At 23.0% G+C, this 23,107-nt stretch overlaps 1 protein-coding gene across 1 annotated transcript; it reads right to left on the bottom strand.

Annotated features, from left to right (window-relative positions):
- Positions 1 to 4,509: 4,509 nt before the first annotated feature.
- Positions 4,510 to 20,352, bottom strand: LOC105366877 (facilitated trehalose transporter Tret1-2 homolog). Its single transcript, XM_011505473.1, has 8 exons — positions 20,282 to 20,352; positions 15,180 to 15,335; positions 9,656 to 9,785; positions 9,226 to 9,361; positions 7,782 to 8,238; positions 5,954 to 6,413; positions 5,282 to 5,474; positions 4,510 to 5,008 (listed from the first exon to the last, which is right to left on the bottom strand). Exons 2-8 carry the CDS (start codon positions 15,197 to 15,199, stop codon positions 4,761 to 4,763), a joined length of 1,644 nt encoding a protein of 547 aa, XP_011503775.1. The 5' UTR covers positions 15,200 to 15,335; positions 20,282 to 20,352; the 3' UTR covers positions 4,510 to 4,760.
- Positions 20,353 to 23,107: the final 2,755 nt, after the last annotated feature.

Raw genomic sequence — 23,107 nt, 5'->3', positions numbered from 1 at the left:
GTACTGATCGCTGTTCTATATGCTTTCTGACATCTATATTGATTTTGCAGTTTCTGACAGTGTGAAGTACATATTATATCTCTTTGAAAATTTAATGTTTATTTATATTCACTGTCATTTAGATAAATTATAGAATATTTATATTGATTTAATTCAAACTTCTTTAATTAGCAAATAATTACAACTAATTTATTATCTTTAAAAAAATCAAGATTATATACAGACCTAATACTTGTAATTGATAAATGCAATCCATGCTGCTTTTTGCAAGGAGTTACGTGATACAATTTTGACAATAGAAGATATTAATATACGACTATAATTCCGAGAAGTAATAACAAATGAAACCTACAAAGCTATGCCCTATTGACGTCACGAGAAATAGCGGCATGGTAACAGCCACCGATGCGCTATCGGCGCGGCCAGTTCGTACGAGAATATGTAAGGAGTTGCACGTTTTGCGATTGCCTATTGCTAGTATCAATCATGCACTCTTCACATCGGGCTCGCTATCCAACCCTGCCATCGCCATTGGGATGTCAAGCATTAAGCAACTTAAGGAACTAATAGCGATGCCACAACTATACTGGCACCCACGCCTCTGTAAGCACCGCAGACGCTCGTTCCTTACTACTTCTTACTAGTTAACAAGCACCCATCACGACAGGACCGCCAATCTACAGTCGCGGTTTACGCCCGCATATAAGTAACGCCAACGCTCGTTCTTACGACTACTACTACAGCGGTTCCTGCCAACTCAAGTAAGATGCGACCAGACGGTCGTTCTTCCATCTTACCTTTACACCGCGGTTCCCGCCAGCTCATATAAGATACGACCAGACGCTTGTTCTTACATCTCATCTCTACACCGCGGTTTACGCCCACATCGAGCACACGAACGTGCAACAATACCAGCACTACATTTGAGCTCACGCACGCCCGCAGTGACGTCACACGGACGTCCTCCCACCACTCCGTACACTACAGCTCACCCCACAAATCACAAGAATATTACAGATTTATAAAAAACAAACAATTATTAATATTAAAAATAATTCATTATATCAATGAATTATATTACGTAAAAATTTTCTTATATCAACAATCTTAAGTATATTATGGAATTTGTTTCTATACTCGATTATTTATTAATTTTTATATTAGTAAAAAATATTTGTATGAATTCATTATACCAGGAATGCTAATTTACAAATCAACGATATATTTAAATAATAGCTTAATTATATAATTTAAATAATATAATTTAAACAATATAATTAAAAAAATATATTTTTTGCTTTGCTGATTGTAATTTTTATTTCTTAACGTAATTACGAATATTTTATTTTATTCATATTTTTATATTGACAATATTTTTATACAAAATAAAGGCATTCTATAATCTTGCACGTGAATTTTTAAATATTAATCTTATCAACATTGTAATTGTTAAACGGTTGGATAATATAGCATTTAAATAAAATTAAATGAATGAGTTTCATTTCCAGAGAATTAAAAAAAAATAAAATCAAAATTTTAATAATTTAAATATTTTTTAAGCAATTCATGACTTAAACTTTTCATATACTAATATTTAAAATACTATTATTTATAAAATAATTTTATTTATTGAATTGGATTTGTATAATGAAGAATTTATTAATGTTCGGGATTGAAACAGTTGAAAGCGGAATTCATAAGTGGGAGAAGTATAAGCTCCCGGACATTATGTTAAAAACAAAACAATATAGCGAATTCGAGAAATTTCCTATGCTGAAAACTCGTATATACGATTATAATTCGGCATAGCAACAGGCACCAGTGCACTGCCGGTGTCGCACCGCTTCTACGAAAAATATTTGAGCAGCGCTTGATGCGCAGCTCTTTTGCTAGTTATAAATTACGCTGTCATCACAACGGACTCACTTTTTTATCATCAAGCATTCAAACTACAGTCATCCCTCACTGTAGCTATACAAATTAATCATCAAGTAACAAGCAATCTAATAAACCAATAGTGATGCCACAACAATCAAAATACATTAAACGATATCCAAGAAGTGTTAGTGCAAGCATAATTTAAGAGTGAAATTAATAAACGTATAACTCCCAACATATGTCAACATAGATAAACAGCGGCGGCTCATCACGCATATGTGTAAAATAATTGAAGAAACTTAATACATAAGTCACTCATACTCTCCATTTATACACTTCTATAACTATCAACTATTATTACATTATTGTATTTAATAAAGGAAAAATAAAGATATACTATTTGTAGAATTGAATAATTGTATTTGCCTCCTCCACTTGACAGCAACACCTCCACTCAACATCAACACGAGGTTTTCAGTCTGATCCCAGACAATTAACGTCATTGAAATATTTCAATTTGGAAAAATATAGCTGTTAAAATAAACTTAAAAATACAAGAGTTTATTCCGTGTTTGCATAAAAAAATAAACATTTGTAAGAAGATATATAATTATGTTTATTTGTTCTATATTCATAATTAAACAAATATTTCATATAAAAATATGCTAAATATTTGGGACGAAATAACACAAATACTTATCACATTTACTTTAAATTTAACACACATTTGTTTACATATTACTGAAAAGATATATATTAATGATAGATTAATAAAAAAAATTATTAGTTTTATTAATGTACAATGTAATTTTGTTATTAATCTACACGGTACTATAGTTGGTCTTGTATTTTAAGTACTATGTAAACTTCATTGAAAATTTAATAAAAATCTATGTACAAATAGAGAAAAAATTTTTTTTAATACAATGTGATTACATATTTGGCACTATTTATTTGTAAAAAGTTAATGTTTTATAATATTCATATATCTATATTGTAAATTACTAAGCACTATTGTGCTTTTAAATATATTATTTATTGATATATTAAATATATTAATAATAGAAAACATTAAAAATTTTTAATTTTGTTTTATGAAATTAATTACATATATAAAATAACATATTCATGGAATTAAACACATAATAATAAACTTAAAAAAATGAAATTATAATTGAAACTGAAATATATGTAATAAAAAATTTAGTATTTATAAAATTTTAATTTTTGCTTCTTTCAGGCTCAATTTTTAACAGCATACCATAAACTATTTTTGTTTAATTTAAATAGATATTTGGTTTTTAATAACAGAATTCTATTATTAAATTTCTTGAATTATTTACGAAAGTTATCAGTATTATGTTTAAATCGTAAAATGATGTTTATAAATTAGTGAAATTAACTTTGTGAATGAAATTATTTTAATGCAAAAGTTACTCAATTAATCTTTCTAGGTTAGGTAATATATCTATTCAAAAATAAATTTTAACTAAAATAGTAAAATACTGCAGGAAAATATATTTTTATTCAAATAAATTATCCTGTACATAAATTCAATAAAAATTTATAATTTATCTAAATCATTGGTTTTATTATATAATACAAATGTACATATATATTTCATAGTAAGAAAATGTGATGGTCCAATTAAATATTAAAATCTTTGTCCAAATGTTTGCTATAGGCAAGTGGCAAGTTTTAAAAATATTAAAAACGTATTTTATAATTAATTATATATATGTTATACTAAGTTATATATTAATTTATTAATATTTTTTAATCAGATATGGATTAGATAGTATAATACAATTTTTATTTAATAAAAGTGATTTATTTTTCTAACAATTTTAAGATATTGATAAAATATCTGATCTTTAAATATATATATAAAAATAAATAAATATATTTTATTTAGCTTAAAAATTATGAAGATAAAAATATAAAATGCTTATCAAGTATGGGTCACTGAAGTTTTTAAGATTTAAATTTTTATTATGAAAATGTTAGATATAATATACTTTTATTACTTTTTATTTATACACATATAAGCATTTTTCTATTTACATTTGATAGAATGCTAGAAAATGAATTTTTTTTGAAAGATTTTTTTTTAAATAAATTTAATTTAATTTGAAAATTGAATTGAATTAGAAGTAAAATAAATTATTTTATACGCTTGCATGAAGTTTTATACATCCATACCTCCCTCTACATATATATTAAAATAAAAGTATAAAAATGTATCTTTTAAAATTTAAGGTAAACTTCAAACATTCAGTTTTAAAATATTGATTGATTGTTACTCAAAGTATATTTCTTTTACATTCATTAAGATTTTATCGAGTCAATGAAATATATATAAACAAACATTTTTGTCATCTCTAAAAAGATTCTGTATCATAGATTGTTAAATTTCTATTAAGAAATTTGAATTTTTAAGTGTTATTGTAGACATTTAGTAAAATAAATTGTGAGTTTTTACATAACAGTTACATATTTTTTTTCTACAATATAAAATGTAAAATAAAAGTAAAAATGGATTAACTTTGTAAAAATAAATTAAGTACTTTCTACAGGCTCATTTAAATCTATATAAAAGAATATCTTTTTTTATTTAATTTGAAATTGATATTCTTATAATTGTGTTTGCTAACATTGTTTAAATAAAATCATATTCTGTTTCCTAACATCAATATTCACAATCTGATTGTGAATTTCGAAATAATTATTTATATAACAGGTACACATATGTTGTGAGTGCGTTATATAATTTAATGTAGTATAAAGTAGAGTAAAGAAATATTCTGATAGAAAAAAAATAGATGAAAGATAATGAAAAATACAAAACTAATAAGGAAGAATACTCATGTTTTATCAGTCGCTTAAGCGGTTTCAGCGGTTTTTGGCGAATTAAGCGGTTGTAAAGCTGCTGTTTGTGTGTTTTGTTGAGCTTGATACTTGATTCTGCGTTTTTTACTTTTAACGTTAACGCCACATGCCAAGAAATTATTATGAAAATAATCCTCTATCTCTGACAACTTTTTACCATGTGTTTCAGGTAGCAGTAGATAGACAAATATAGACGCGCCAATTGACACTGTGGCAAAGAACCATTGAATCCCATGAGAACCTTTAGCGAATTAACGAAATATTTTAATTTTTTTATTATACATTTATTTACTTATACAGATATGGCAAATAATTTTTCTTTTTTGAATTCTGAAATCAATCTAACAATTCAATTTTTAATATTAACATAAATTATTAAAAAACAACTTACAAGCAAATTGATTTCTTCGATTGAATTTATTATTTTAAGTATACCAATATTTTTACTTTATACTTATTATTATTAGAAATAAAATGGTATGGTTAATCAAATTTTTAAAAACAACAACTGTACCTCCTAAAAATTCTGTTAAATTTCTATAACTTTGGACAGCTGCAAACATAAGTATATTAGCTATAGAATAACTAATGGAGTGAGCTATTCCTCTAATTTCTGTCGGAAAAAGTTCGGCTGTCATTGTCCAAGGAATAGTTAGCATTCCCACCATTGAGGTACAAACATATAATAATAAGCAAGCAACAGGAACCTGAATTAAAAATAATCAATAATTAATTCTATTTTATATATTGATTATAAATTGATTTTTTACTTATAATAATTACAAATTGGTAGTTCAATCAATTTAATACATGGTTGTTATATATATACAATAATTAATTAAATTTTTAATTTAAATATTTAAATATTCAAAAAATTAATTGATGCTTTTTATAAAATTGAAGCATTTCCTAACTGTAAAACTAAATGTAAAGTATTTCTGTAAGTCGAATTATTATATTTTATTAACTCATAAAAATTTAAATAAAATATATTTCAGTTTCTTAAAGAATAGAAAGTCTTAAAATTTGTACAGATCAAGTAATTTTATTATAAATAATATTATACAAAATTGATTAAGCATTTAAATTTTAAAGTAAATCTTGGAACTATGAAAACTATAAAAATTGTGTTGCGGTAAATCTTCACATAATTTTTTATTAATATAAAAAAAGCTACTAAACTCACCCAACTACCAGTTTTATCACCGTCATTAATCCTCATAGTGAAGTAACCAGAGACAGTCATACATACAGCCATACCAAGTGATGAAATAATGCAGAGTATTCGCCTCCGATATCTCCTGAGTAGCCAAGTATTGATCATCGAACAGAAGAAGCGGGTGAGGCCTACAAGGATTGAAGCAATATAAGGATCAAAGCCTGCTCCAACCTCTTCGAACCATGTTACAGCATAGAAGAGGGTAATATAAATTCCTGAAAATTGTTGAAAGAGAAAGAGTAGAAACAGGATGAGCATGGGCTTCCATCCTGTAGGCTTGAGGAGAGCGCGAAATTTTGCTATAGCACCACCTCCGTGTTTATTGCGACGCTGTTCACTTAACTTTATCTCATTTTCCTTCATAATTGTTGTAAAGGCAGTTTCAGATGTGGATACTTTTCCTACATCCATCTCTGACTTGTATAACCTATGAATACAACAAAAATTAATTAAATCTATACTTCATTTTATAATCTCTGTTAGAACAATTGGTATTCTTGAAGCATTAAAAAAAATTCGTTTTAAGATAATACTATACACATGAAATAAATTTAATTTTTGATAATTTAAACTTGAGAAAGAACAGCAAATTCTTAATTTATTAAAATTAAATGATATTTATTTTGAAAACTTTGAATAATTCGAAAGAACATTACGGAAGAGAAATAAAATAAAATTGTAATGAATTGTTAACTAAAGAATGTTTTTAATAAAGGATTATGAAAAATTTAGTGTTTAACTACTAAATACAGATTTTAAGTTTCAGATAATTATATAAATTATATTTTATATTATATTTAATTAATCAATAAATCATAAGTAAAATATAAATGTGCAAATAGGTGTAAAATTATAGATTTTTAGAAATATTCATGTACAAATATGATACAATCTATAATTGTCTTTACTATCTAGAGAAATAGTACAAACAATTTTAATTTTAATTTTGCCTTTTTGGTACAAAATATTTTTTAAGGTTTATTCAATTTTCCATATTAAAAGCTTTGTAAATAACAGTATAACCTGAAAATGACATTTAAAAGAAATTTGTCATACTTTAAATTTATAAATTGAACAAGAGTCATTTAGTATCAAAAAATTCATATTGTTTTTTTTTTGTAAATAAATTTTATATTCACTTAATAAATTTATAAATAGTTTATTTATAAAATAGCTGTACTATTTGTTTTGCATATTTATACAAATTTATATTATTTGACAACTTTTTCCTTGAATAAGGAATTTATTGAATAAAAGTAAAAAAAAATTGATGACTAAAATTAAAGATAACTAAAATAACTAAAATTAAAAAATATTTAAAATTTATAGAATTTTATTCTAAAAAGAGTCAATGATTTTTAGTTGATTCATATTGATGGAAATTTTAATAATAATCTTTATGTATACCAATAGCTTTTACATATGAAATTTAAAAAAACATGAATTTTTAAGAATATTTAAATAGTTTTTGCAAAAGCTTACAAGAAAATTAAAGAAATAATTAAAAAATATAATATTTCTAATAAGGATTGATATATGTTTTTAAATTAAATTTTTTATAAATTTGATCCAAAGACAAGATAAACAAAATTCAGTCCCAATTTGTTAATAATTTTTTTGTAATAATTATCATAAATAAGATTATCAAAGATTAAACAATTTTTTTTTTTTATTATAACAAATTTGATTTTTAAATATTGAAGCAATAATTTAAAAAAACTAATTTAAATATTTAAAGGGCTTGACAATTTATGAAGCTTCCTCAATTTACTCATCAACTAATAAAATATGGTACCATTGTAAAGCTGTGCGTGCTTCATCAAATCTATTTTTGGATACTAGCCAAACTGGTGACTCTGGGATAATAAACTGCACAAGGAGGACTGGCACCAGACCATAGGTGATGCTAAGCCAGGCAACAAGACGCCATGGTAAAAAAGCACCCTTAAGGTAGGAGAGTACCATACCAAAAGAGGCAAGAGTTGGACCAAAGGAGATGAGAGAGCCTCTGAGATCAGGCCGAGCAACTTCTGTGATATACACAATAGCTGGTGAGGTGGCAAGGGCGGTAGCCAATCCAGCCAATAATCGACCTATGAGAATCATTGGGACATTTTGGGCCAGAGCGATGAAAATCCAACCTATGACACAGGGTACTGCACCAAATTGTAGTGTACGTAATCTGCCAAAAGTCTCCATGAAAAAACCACCAATTAGAGCTCCAAGTGGTGCTGTCACCACCACTATACTTGCTAAAAAATGTTAAAAGTATTAATATTTTCAGTCATTTTAATTGATTAGTTGAAAAATAATTTTTTTCAGTTAGTCTTTCATGTTCAATTTTTAAATTTATTAAGGATTTATTTGAGGTTAATATAATTTTGAACTTCTGTTATTATTAAGAGCAATAATTATTTACAAAAACTTTCTGTACTATTTAATACTTTCCTATTATATTGTAGAGTAGTTAAATAATAATACAATGATAAAACTTTAATATGCAATTAGGTTTCCTGCTACTTATTCTTGCACCAAGGTAACTAGATACAAATAATTTTAACTAAGCGAATCAATATAAGCTTATATAAAAATAGCTGAAATATTTGTAAAATCATATATCTATATTTAAATTATTTGCAATCCCAAATTGTATCTAATTAAAAAAATAATAAAAATTGTAATTTTTAAATGTTTAATTTCAAGAAAAATATGTATAAAAATGATATATAACATTTAGTTTACTATATTTTATTGTTCATTATAAAATGCTATCAACTAATAAGCAAAAATATCTAATTGTTCAAGAAATTAAAATAATTATAAATGAATATTCTTAAATTTATTTATAATGAATTACTGCAAGTGTTTATATTTAATCAAATATTATGAAAGCATTTACATTGTTATAAAGATTTAATTTAAATTTTAAAAATATTAGTTAATATTAAACCAATAACGGCCAATAATTTATATAATACGAGTTTAATATTAATATTAATAAGTAGATTCATTTTTTGGAAGGAAATAAATATTGTATAAGAAATAATTAATCCTAACATTAAAAATATTAAAACATTTGGTATTAAAAATAAGTGTAATAAAATACAAATTTTACATTATAAACTTTTTTATAAATGAATAAAAGTCAACAAAAAAGACTAATGATATCATTCTTAAGAATATAAAAATTATGGATATAATATTTTACTTAATTAACAGTTTAGACCGAGAAAAATTACCTATCCACGAAGTTTCAACTTTTGTTGCATAAACTTCTGAATTTTGATCTTCTAGGTTAGGAATAAGGACTGCCGAATAAGCCATACTGAGCCCAACGGCTATATGAAATGTTGCTGCAATGATGCATGCAGCGATCTGTAAAAAATGAAATCGAGTTTATTTTTGTAAAATCTGTTATATTTAAGATACCTTTAAAATATTTATATGTAATAAAATCATTTTTAACTAACTTTCTTATAAATGTATAAAATGGATGCATTAAAATTTTCTGTATATACGAAAAATAACTTGCACTTAAATTTGAATCATTTAAATGAGAAGAAATATCTGTTACATACTCCATTTAATAAAAATATATAATTACTAAAAATAAATGTTAACTGAAATGTATACTAGCAATTGTAGTCTTAATATCTTCAGCATATTTACTTCTGGAATGGCATTTTTTAATCGTGTTGGTTCAGCGTAACCTTTGTTAAGACTTCTACTTGAAACGATTGCATCTTTAAAACATTCTCGTTCATTTTCTTCAATATTTTTCGATGCCTCACGCTCAACGCTGTAAGAAAAACATTATCTTATACATAATTATAAAATGGTATAAATCTACAAAATTTTATTGTTTAATATTATTAGATAATATTGATGTATCATCTGGAAAAGATAATTAAATTAAAAGCTTAATTTCAATTATCTTTGAATAAACACTAATGCGTGTACGTTTATAACTTCTATCACATAATTCTATATTTCTGTTGAACTATCGGCTAACTATTTTTTCATATAAAAAATACCTTAAAAAATCAATTTAGAATTGTAAAGTATAGATCAATCATAAAATACTTTTCTTGATAGAATTATGAATTCGCTTAAGGGTTTTTAAATTTATTTTTAATGCAAATTAATATTTCACTTATTTCAGATATTAATTTTTATAAATTTTAATGATAAAATATGGATTACGATAAAAATGTATAATTTTGAAACTCTAAGGCTTAGAAAATTTATATGATTTATTATGCTGTATATTTATATATATTTATATATATATTTATATATATTTATATACTCTTCTTGTACAAAATCATATTTTTAGTATAAAGAAGAATCAACACAAATATTTTTTCAATTTAAAAATAGTCGATAGCATATTCGATACTTGTAAGTATATATTAATTTTATTGTTAAAAAATCAAAAATTGATAAAAAATGATACACATCTTATTTTTATTAAATAAGAATATTTAGATATGCTTAAAACAACAATTTTGTCAGATTTTATTTGTGTTATCTACAAACATGAAACTTTCATTACAATGTTTAAATAATCAGTATTAAATATTGTATACTATCGTGTATTGCATAATCATATTTTGCATACATCTCTAGACATGTCTTATGCAATATTACAGTAATTGATAAAAATTCCTACAATACTCAATATCTATTTCATCAATGATAATGTTTTAAGGAATGATTTAGCTCATCTATATATATTTGACATAATTCAATATTATTATCTTTTTTAAAAAAAAATTTAGAATTTTGGTTAAATATTTGAGAAATTTTTTTTTAAACACTATCACAATTCAATAATTGATCATTGAAATACATTTGAAGAATATATTTCTCGTAATTATTAATGAATTTATGGTATACTTATAAATTAATATTCAATTTTGGTGGTTTCAAATTCGTAGTTTTTATAAGTTTCATAAATTTGTATACGTAATAGTATTATTGTCAAATTGTAATGTAATTGTAATTTAATTATTAAGATATTCTATAAGACCTATTTGAGTAAATTTTTTTTTTTAATTAATCAATTTATTTATATAATGTATCAACATTATATGTTATAAAAATAAAGATACTTTTTAAGAAGAGATTTTTTACAATTCTAAACAAATTTTTTTAATTTTTCACTACTCAAAATATTTCTCTAAAAAATTATAAAGCAAAATGAATTGTATATATGATTGTTCTTACAAATTTAATGTTCGTATTTTAAGACTGATTGAGTCACAAAATAATCTCGGTTAATAATCATTTTTCAATGTTAATGCTTTAAAATGTGAAATTCTTAAATTCTTATCAAATCCATACAACACAGATCTTAAATAAGAAACATTTTTGCTAACATAGCATTAAGATGAAATTCAGTATTAATATTTAGTAGGATTTTTTAATAATATAATATAATTTAAAAAATATATAATTAATTTATAAACAATTTTAGAATAATAGATGATAAATTTTTAACATCTAAGAAATTTTTAATACAAACAAGTACAAAAAAAATTCAATTCAATTAAGTGAAATTTAACTTTGTATTAAAAATTATTTTAACCATAACTCATGATCTTAAATAAAAATCGAATGACATTGTTTTTTCTTAAAAAAAATTAAACAATGGCTAAATAATTACTGCGTAATTTAGAAATAGCACCATAGCCGAGATGTATAGACAGTTCATCAAATGTTAGATATCAGTGATTAAGGAGTTACATTACAAAATACTGCAAGCAACTACATGCAGAATCTGGGAAGACTTCTTAATTATTATACGATAATATGATTATAACATTATTGTTATATATGATTTGTGCTTGTATCCTTTGGTATAAAAAACGTTATCAATGCTAGCACTCATATTTAGACATAAATGTAAGAAAATCGCATTTGTTATTTTGCTACATATACTGGATAAATTCAATCAAATATATTACAAAGCTAATTAGCTTGATAGATTCATCGATAATTACTAAAAAAATCGATACATTAATTTAAAAAATGTACATAAAGTTCGCATATTCTGTAAAAGATAAATCAAAGTAAGTTGACATATACTATAAATTTTAACTTATATAAGTTTTATTTGGCGTAGTCATTTCAAAAGTTTATAGAATCAAAACTTTGTTGAAAATCAAAACGCAGTAGATAATTGGAGAGTAAAATTTTTCATTACTATCGATAAACTGAAGTTAAAATATGCTGAAATATATTTTTATTAAATGAAATATAAAAATCATTCTTTTCTAAATATGTCTAGTATTAAACTGGAAGATAACCGTTTTTATAATTAATTTGGTAATCTAAAAAATGTAAGCTTAAAACTGTACTGTTAATGAGTAATTGTAAATAATGATTTTAATAAAAAGTATCAATTTATAAGAATGCTAAATGTCATATTCAATAATTTATTTAAAATTAGAGTTTAATACATTTTACGTTAATTTTTTTAAAGTTCTGTTTTATATCTCATATTTTAAAATAATGTGAATTGTAATATAAAGTTCTAAAAATTTATATGAATATTAAAGTTTCTGTATTAATACATATATAATACAATTTTTTAAAAATTGCTTAATTAAAATAATTTTTAAAAGTTACTTTTAAAATCATATGAATGAAGTTTTTTTAATTAACATAAAACTCTAAACGTATATTTCTTAAAATAATATTGTATTTAACATTGATAAAACAACAATATAATTTACAAAAAATAACAAATTTATATGTGCAATTTTTTATGGTATAATTAATGTAATTAATATAATAATACTACTTTTAGCACATTTTACACCGCAACAGTTACTAATATGTAAGAAAATTTTAATTGAACATCAGCAAACAATTAAACACTAATTTATGTATATTTTAACCCATTGGTTGTAATTTAAGTGAAAGTTAAATAATATTTTTTTTATTTTAAAATACTGTCGTTAACATTAATCTTTTATTTTGGTAAATTTATTTTTGAAGCATTGGTAGAAAATTAATAAATGATATAATTTATATTTTGTATGTTATTTTCTTAAATAATTAGAAACCGATTGCAATATTAAGTAATTCCATATTTATAAAATATGTTAATATTTTTTAGAATTACCATAGTTATGAATACAAAATTAATGTTTATAATTCTTAAAATTGATAAGTTTTTATATTGAAAATTAAAAATTTTAACTCCTGATTGGTTCTCCTATAATTATACAATAAATTTAATAATCATATTACTAATATTTTCAAACTTTATTTAAATTATATGTATATATTAGTATTATCATATGGATTTAATTAAGTAATCTTTTCTTATTCGAACATTAAATAATCTTCGAATATTAAATATTAAATGTATAATATATCATTATTTATTTGCAAAGACAGGATTTAAAAGTAAGTAAAATGAATTAATAAAAATGACTAAAGAACAAAATTCTGAATAAATGTCCTGGAAATTAATTTAATTAGTTCATACTATTAGTAACGATTTTAAATATTATAATAAAATAAGAATTAAAAATAATAAGCAGTTGTAAAAACGAAGAATTTAAAATACGAAAATTAAAAAAAAATTTAAATATTCATAGGAATTGAATAATCAAGAATATTAATTGTCGTAAAATTTGTCCAATTTGCTATAACTTAAATTTGTTCAATTTGTTATCACTTAAAATTTTGTTGATTTGTGCTAAAACCATTATGTTACTTTACATTACTACTAGTAGTCAAGAATTATATACCATTTATATCGTGCATAAATATCCCATTATAATACATAGTCAAATAAGTAAAATATAATACTATCAACTATAAAATACTAAAAATGGGTTTTATTCTTAAATTAGCTACCATAATGTTATCAGTTTATAATGCCAACTTTAAAATTAACATTTGAAACTGAGAAAAATAAAGTCGATATCATGTTCATAAAATTCAATTTAATTTAAATTTAAATGCATGTTATCGTTATTTAATTGTATAATATTTAAAAAATACATAATATAAAAAATGTATGTAGTTAAATAAATTATTTTGTAGTCAAATCTATAAGTAAAATTCAAACATATTACATTTTTGCATTAAAAATAATTTAATAATAAATTTTTGTTCAAATTCTTAGTTTATGTAGAACTGATTTTTATATTAAGAATAATTATATAAAGGTAATTGATATTTTAATTACTTTATAAAATATAATACTTATCCAATTTGAAAAATTACAAATTTAAGTTTCAAGAAAAAAGACTGAAAGCTCGTGTAATAAAGTTTTCATTTATTCTCGATGATTAAATTTACATCTTTAAAATATTTGAGAAACCTTGAATAACTTAAATTTTTTTATTTTAACAAATCATTTGTAATTTATAAAAAAAATTTAATATTACAAATATTTTTAAAGTAAATTAGTATTTACAACGGATTATTATACATTACTATTTTTTTTTACAAATATTAATTTTTATGAACGTTAAATCACATGTTTTAACTTTCATTACAATTAAGATTAATAAAAAACTATACTATGTATGTACGATAATATTTTAAGAATAACAACTACTATATTGATATTAAAAATTAAGAAATAATAAGTTTAATCAATTGTTATAAAATTTTAATATCGATTCCTATACATTTTGTAAAAGGGTATATAATTATTACGATATCAAGAATTGTAATATATTAAATATTTAATTTCTTATGTTTTCTTTTCATCTTGTATTATATTAATTTGTTTTTAAAGTTTAATCTTTAAATATTATCGTTTTTCAATATGTTATTTATAATACTCTGAATTCAGGTATTTATAAATAACCTACGCAATTTTATTACATAAAAATTCTACACTTCAAATAATAGTATTATATGAAGTTTGTATTATTTAATGTAAATGTAAATAGTATTTGTTTGTAAAAATAATTTGTTAAATTAATTGCAAATAATAATAATCTATAAAGAAACATAAAACTTAGAAGCTTTAAATAAGAAGGTATTAAAAGAACGATAGAGCAATAGATTATTTATCCGCTACTCAATTGGTTCAAAAACATAAAAAAATGGATTAAAAATTGTAGTAATATAACAGACTGCCAACTTTATTTTCAAAGCATATGAATGCAATAATCTGACGGGTTTTGTGATTTGTTATAATCGCCTAAAACGAACTTACCTCAAACAGTAAGGATCCATTATTAGAAAATAAATGTAATAAACTTTCTTAAAAAGTTTTACTTTTGAAGTGTTTGACAAAACTAATTAATGTTAAATATGGTGCACCCTCGTTAATTTCATCAAAGCCTCAATTTCCATCCATTGTTTTTATAGTCTGAAATAAAAAAATCGAATTGTATCAGATGAATGATTAGATGATAAACATTTATGGAATTAATTTCTTTCAACAGAAAGGAATTTTTACTCGTTTCACGGGAAGATTAATTATATTTACAATTATGAAAAATAAAATCGAATTGTTTACCAAGTTGTTTTTTTCTTCCTTTGAAAATTATTGGTATTAATTTTATTCCCGTTCGTTACAAAAAGATCGACGAAAACAATTTTCGCATTATATATTTGCGAATAATTGATTTTTATTTAATTTTATTTAACAAATTTGGTAATTAAATAAATTATACTTATTTTAAGTTTTACCTTTGAATTAATGATTCTTCTATAAAGAATAATATTTTAAAAACTTGCTAATATAATATCTAAATATATCTTGATTATAGGTAAATATTTAAATATTTTATTATAATTTACACGATGTACTTTCATTGTCTATGTATTGATATTAGCAATGTCTAAGATGGCATTTATTGAGAAAATAATCGAATGACTGGTACAAGTACAATTTACGCAACACTATGTTAAGTTCATTTTCGTTAGAAAAAAAGATACAAATTAGTAAAGTAAGACATACTGAATATCGCATCTACGTAATATGAAAATTATTTCATTTTAGTGAATGGGATATAAATGTCATTGTAATGCAAATTCTTGTTTTCAAATAATACAAACAATTGAAACATTTTATTAAACAAACGCTTATCAACTAGAAAAATTAACAAGTATACTGACTTATCGTTGTTGAGTTTATTTGAAATTTTTTAATTGAATAAAAGTAGAGATACTGTAAAAATATTGTTTATACAGGTATGACTGATTTTGTTATTTGAAATTTTATTTAGAATAAAAAACAAAATAGTTTTGTATACTCATATATAAAAATAAATATTAAATATCAAATCAATCTTATACAAAATAATTATATTATTTATAATCATTAACTTAAATTTAATAATTATATTACTTTTATATAACTAAGCTAAAGATTTCTTTATTTTCTTTTAAGTTTTTGACCAAAAATTGGTTAATATTTCAAAGCAATAAAATATTTAAGACTTAAAAATTGGTGCTTCTAAAGAATATTCGTATTTATTTTAATGAATTGTTTAAAATTATAGTGTTTATTTTTATTTGTGATTATTATGTTACTTACAATGCTATTGAATTTTTAAGAATAATTTAACTCTATAAAACTAATAGGTTTTATTTACTTATTTATGATTTTTTTTATCTTTATAGCTTATATATAGATATTAATATATCTATTCATTAGGTAAAACAATTTAACGAAGGTTATCATTTACAAATGTGCATTTCTAGCATTATTCATAACTAGTAATATATTTAAGACGATTAAGATATAATTATTCATACATCAATTAAAATTAAAATTGTACAGATAATAAAAAAAGATATTGCATCAATATCTGTAAATGTATTTCGAATGTTATGATATAACTTAATCAGAAGTTTCATGATGAAATTTAAATAATTTAATTTTGTCATGCATTTAGGAAATAAATTATTCACAATTTATTTTACTTGTTCAAAATTAATGATGGATGATGTCCTAGCTTAAAATGCGTTTATCAATTCATACTTTATTCGGTAAATATTGCTATAATTATGTAATAAATAAAATAAAATTATTATTTGATTTCTATTATGAACTATAAATTATAATAAATGTAAAGATGACAATAATTGTTTATACATTTCTAATTTAATGATTTTAGTAATTTTTAGTAGATTTTAGTAAAACTTCAAGAATAAAAAATCTTTTTAGATAGGTGCAATAGATAGGTGCTTTTAGATAAACTTGCACGAGCATAAAAAAAGCTTAAAGGTCAAACATTTATCAATACATGATTTCATCTAGTAAAATCTGGTTTCCACAATAGTTTATAAATAAATACATTAATGTATTAATTATTAATTTATATTATTATAAATTTATAAAATAAAAACAGCAATCAATAAATTTTAGTTCATATATAAAGTGTATTCTTTAAGAATGTAGAGATATCAAAATGATGTGAGGATCTTTAGTTAAACTCGTACTTTGAATTTACAAATACTTTTCTTGTGCGAAGTGATTAAAGGTTGTACCATAATATGAGATTTCATTAAATTAAAGATTATGATTTGTTGTTGTTATTTATTATGTTTATATATTTTTTATTATTATTTTATTATTATTGTTATTTATGTTATTTATATATTTATTATTGTTGTTGTTAATATGTTTGTTTATGAAAAAGTTAAGAATCTGAAGTTTTTGGATAAAAAATAAAATGATGACATGTAAAGACCAACTGTTATACATCTTGACCTTTAGTCAGAAATAACTTTCAACTACAATGAGGTATTGAATATCATCCAACAGACTGATAGGCAATAATTGACATTTATACAATTCATGCGTATGTATGGAAGAAAAAACATCAATGATGTTCAGCGTAAGAACGAGCTTAAAAATTCATCAACTAATCAACCATTTGTGCTATCCTATTTCGTATCATTTTATTGCTAGGCGTTTCATCGTTAGTATACCAACTTAGACTTGTAATCTGTGACTTATCATTCTTATTTTTTTTACTGAATCTCTGTAGTTTACGTGTGCGCGAGTGCACTACACATTGAGACAATGCTACTTGTTAAAGACGTAAGAATTTGCATTCCATCTTTCCTTATATGTTACTTGACCTATACGAATGACAAATGAAACATAGTACGTCACAAGTTATAATCGAAACATATTGTCCTTATCGTTAAACTCGCTTGGTTCGAAAAGTAATTCGTTTCTATCAAATACAAATTCTGCTGCCGCATGCAAACGGTTTTTCAACAACTTGAGTAAAAAATTTTCTGATCATGTTACAATTGCACGTCATTTATGCTGTTATGTCTAAAATGCGAAAAATTGTTAAATTAATATTGTAAAAGATATACATAATACGCTGGTTATTTTAGAATAAAAAATAAAGAATTTTTAATTTGTTAAAGCGATTAGTTAATTATTTACGTCAGGTCAATGTTTTTAGTACTTCTGTAATTAAAATATTATGCAATTATTTTGTAATTAACTTATTTTTTCAACGTTATACAAGCATATTTTTTCACCTTGCAATTTTTCAAGAAAATGGTTTAAAATTCTGTTATGTATAAAATTTATATTACTTGATTGTTTCAGAAAATATTAGTTTAAATATTAATGTAAATCATTTAGTTACTTTATAAATTATAACAAAATTTCGAAGAGAAATTGAACTAAAAAGAAATTATTAAATTAAATTCACAGACTTACTTTTATAAAACTTTTAAGTTTCAATTAATTAATTCATGTATTTATTCAATTAAAGGAATGAAGTGAAATATAAAAATATTTAAATATCGGGGGAAAAGAAATAAAAAGTAGTAACTGGATTATATCAGTGAATAAAGAAAAAACTAAAAAAGAATGAACAAGCGGAGCTGTAGTAACAATAAATCGTATGACTGATCAGCCGTTTAATAAGTTGGCTTTCGACAATAGACTAGTATGTAAGTGGAGTGCTGTGAAGGTTAAGGCCTCGTTTATTGTATGAATGATTTTTCGTCTCTTCAAGATCTCCACGAAAATAGTAGAATCCTTACATTTAGTGAGAAGCTTCAATCGTTCTTTCTCGTTCTCTACCTGCCTATCTCTTATTCGTTAGTTTGCGCGTGCATGTATTTAAGTATGTTCGCACGCACGCTTCTTTCTGAGAAAGAAAAGAGAGAGTAGGTCACATTCAGAATTTACACCAATATACCTACCTTTCGGCTTCACTTTGCTCTCTCCGTCTATCTATCTAATATATATATATATATATATATATATATAGTCCAAATATCATTTGTTGACTACGAATGATTATATTATAAAGGGTTATGAGAAATGATTTTTTCGTGTCATAGAGAGTTATTGCACTAACAATGAACGTGTAATGTCAACAGTCAAGTTTATTTTCAATATTGTTTGATGCAAAATGATCGCAAGGTATTAAAGATGGTGTAATATATGCGTATCATATTGGTACTTATATTCTTTTGTTATAAATCTTATAATTTTTTATTTTGAAATATGTCTTGATCGACAATTTACGTATATTTTACGTATTATTTTTTTAAACGAAGTTCATAAAAGATTTTATCTTTTAGCCTCTGTTTTCATCACTAGTAGGTTATATCTCTTAGTTATATTTTTGTTGTCTGTCATTATATAATTTCAACCTTTGTGCTTTTTGTACATAATTATTTTTCAACATTACAATCAATCATATTCAATTTCTTATTAATATTAATAAATTTATATTTTTATTTATAATTTATTATTTGTTATTGATACCATCTAAATCTAAACGCAAAAGTTTGAATATGTTCTGTTATTTACCTCTGATATATGTTTATAGTGTTACTTTTACATAGTATTGTTTCATTAAAAGTTACACGATGTAAAGTAATATACAGTTTATAATATCACAAGCTAATTGTAAGTCTGTGTAAGTTTGTATGGATAAAAAAACAAAACTCACTAACATACATATTAAAGCGATGAAAGTAATTCTTTTTTTCCAATTTTCTTTATTCAATTATCGTTAAAGTACATTACGTCTTAAATTAACATAATCAAGATAATTATTGGAAAGTAGTGGATGATTTAATAAATTTTAGTCTTTCTGTGGCAGTGATCATGCGTGAATTTTAAAAATAGCATTAAAAGATGGGAGGATGTCACATAATACAAAAGGTAAGCAAACTTTTTTAACAAACTTTAAGCCTAATAATTACTTCAATAAACAGTAGAATGCGATGTAAGGATATCAATTGGTAAATTTTTTAGTGTGCAAAGTCGTGTTGAAATTTTCAGTACTAAAGCGATGGCTCATTGATAGGAGCACATACCTGATCGCTCGATGATAACCCCCAAGGTTGGGGTGAGCAAAGGAGCTGTCTGTTGGGGGCTGTTGGCCAATATTCCTTAATGCCCGATGTGAGCTGCACGGTTGTTCGGCCGCAACTGCGAGTCCGGCGCTTAGCTCAGTAACCACAACGGCAACTCCGCAGCTACAGGGAATAGCAGTGCGGATTTTGTTGAATTGGCCGACCTTGCACTTCCGTTCTACCGCCCCTTAGCATGTCATAACTATAGTTCTGAGTCAAAGTTGGTAGACTTCATCTTCGTGAGGATCTATTTCCAATTATTAATCCCCAAACTTTTTGAAACATTATATTTCACCTTCTCGAAATTCAACAGCATTATTTACTTTAACAATTTTCTTTTCAAATTTTGGTTGAATATCAAATTATACAAACTTATTCACCTATTAAAAATATCACATAAATTCAAAATTAAGCATCTTTTAAAAACAATTTATAATTAATATAGACGCTTTTAGTACTTGCTTTGTTAAAACACAGCTGCATTATACAAATAATTACTTGTTCTAAGTTTATTAATAATTATTAAACAAAAATAATGGGACTTCTCAAAACAATTATTTAATTATTTATTTATTTTTATCTATATATTGTATTACTTGGAGCTATTAAATAGATACTAAGTAATAAAAAAGAGGAATAAAAATATTTATTTTAAATCATTGTCTAAAATAATAATAATTATTATTTGCAATAGTATATATATATATATATAATATAGGTTGAATATTTGAAAAGTATAATTATATAATGTCAAATTTTTAAAAGCAATGATAAACTTGCTTTCAATAACAAAATGGTCTTCTCAATTAAAAAAGAAAATCATAAATCTATTTTAATTATAATTCTCAACAATTTAATCATGATTTAACGCTACCAACAGTGTTGAAAAAAATAATTATTATTTATTTATGTAATTTATTGCCCAACGTTTCTAATTTGAATTTGAAATTTTATATAATTTTATATATTATATTTTATATAATTACAAGTATGTAATAAATCATTTAATCAATCATCAATTGTCATTAAATAGAACATAAGCAGAACATTATTTTTATGAAACATTTACGAAAGTATCGATAGCAATCACTGGTAATCTCCATCTATGGCAATTGTTTGCATGAATAGAAGAACGAGCAGACAATTGGAAAGCAAATGGCGATATTTCCATTTGTATATAGTTAAATGAGTTAAGACTCGGGAAGTACTTGAATAAATCATGCTAGGCAAGACCTACTTTCTTATAACTCAATATATAAGAAAACTGAAATCAATGTCCTTTATATAATTATATGGTTTTCTTTGAAATTTGTTATTATTCGATGGAGACACATGTATTTAAGTAATAATTATTATGAACTTATTTAACACTTTTTAATTTTTCTAATTAATAATAAAATTAATTTGATGAATTTGAATTGCAAATTAAATATTTTTTTTTTAATTAGTCTTTACTCCGATTCTTTATTATTATATACTTAATATATTTCATTTTAACATATTTATCATTCTTATAACATTACTGGTTTTATTATACATATTTGTATAACATTTCTTCTAAATTGTGTTTCTATTCTATTCTTCAATTCTAAACGTGCGACTCTAAATTTTCAATCTAACAATCAAATCTATTATTTTTATTAGTTCTCATGCATCTTAACGATAAACTACATTTTAAATAAGCTGCTTATAATTTTATACAAGTAAAGTTTTTAAAATATAAAGATTACAATATATAACTTTGAAAATTTAATTTTTATTTATATTTATAGTATTATATTATAATGCCTTAAAGGCAGAATAGCATTTTGTAACTATTTTATATAAGATATTAAAATATATTTATGTGCACATTAACCATTGAAATATAATAAAATACAAAATAAAAACTAATTTTATAGTAAAAAATCGTAATATAAATTTCATGAAAACCTTATAAATTAAAATAAAATGTTTATTTATCTAATTTAATTAGATTTTGATATTATTTTTTTTAATAAAATATTTTGAGATAAGGAAAACTTCTTTCGTACATTCTGGAAAATATTTTACAAAATATAAATTTACTTTTAATTTTAAGAAAATAAAATTATATTAATTTATAGTCAATATTATATAAATAAAAAATAACTATTAAATAATAATAATATTATATAAATTAAGACATAACTATTAAATAAATGCCATCTTTTCTTTGTAACATTATTAAATTTGAATCAAACAATATTATATTTTTTAATTATAAATATTGTTAAAATCCATACTTAATCACTTTTTTGTAAATTAATGAGAAAGATAAAGATAAAATTTGAAAATAAATATTTTTATCTTTATTATTAAAAATTTTAGCCTTTTTAGAAATGACTATTTTGTTTGACTATTTTGTAAAAAACTATGTTATTTAAAACGTTGTCCTCTAGAACATATAAATCAATAATCGCAGGCGATCATATAATTATTGTTCTTTTCGTTGAAATATGCTGATAAAAGGTAAATTAAAAATGGAGTACTAAATTAGTTAATATTTTTAGTTTTTTATTTTAATCTATTTTTACTATAAAGCTCTCTCTCACTCTCTCTCTCTCTCTCTCTCTCTCTCTATATATATATATATATATATATATATTTCTATAATTATTATACACCTCAATTTCAGATATTGAATTTTGTATAATAATTATAGAAAAAGTCAGCTAAAATAGAATTAATATAGTACGTAATATATCAATTTTTATAGATTGACTTAATCAAAACTATAATTTAGGTTAAAATATCAGTTAAAAAATA

This window comes from Ceratosolen solmsi, unplaced genomic scaffold (assembly GCF_000503995.2).
Source record: "Ceratosolen solmsi marchali unplaced genomic scaffold, CerSol_1.0 scaffold80, whole genome shotgun sequence".
In the NCBI taxonomy this organism is placed as follows: domain Eukaryota; kingdom Metazoa; phylum Arthropoda; class Insecta; order Hymenoptera; family Agaonidae; genus Ceratosolen; species Ceratosolen solmsi.
Note: the sequence above shows the minus strand (reverse complement) of the source record. Positions and strands in the feature narration are given on the sequence as shown.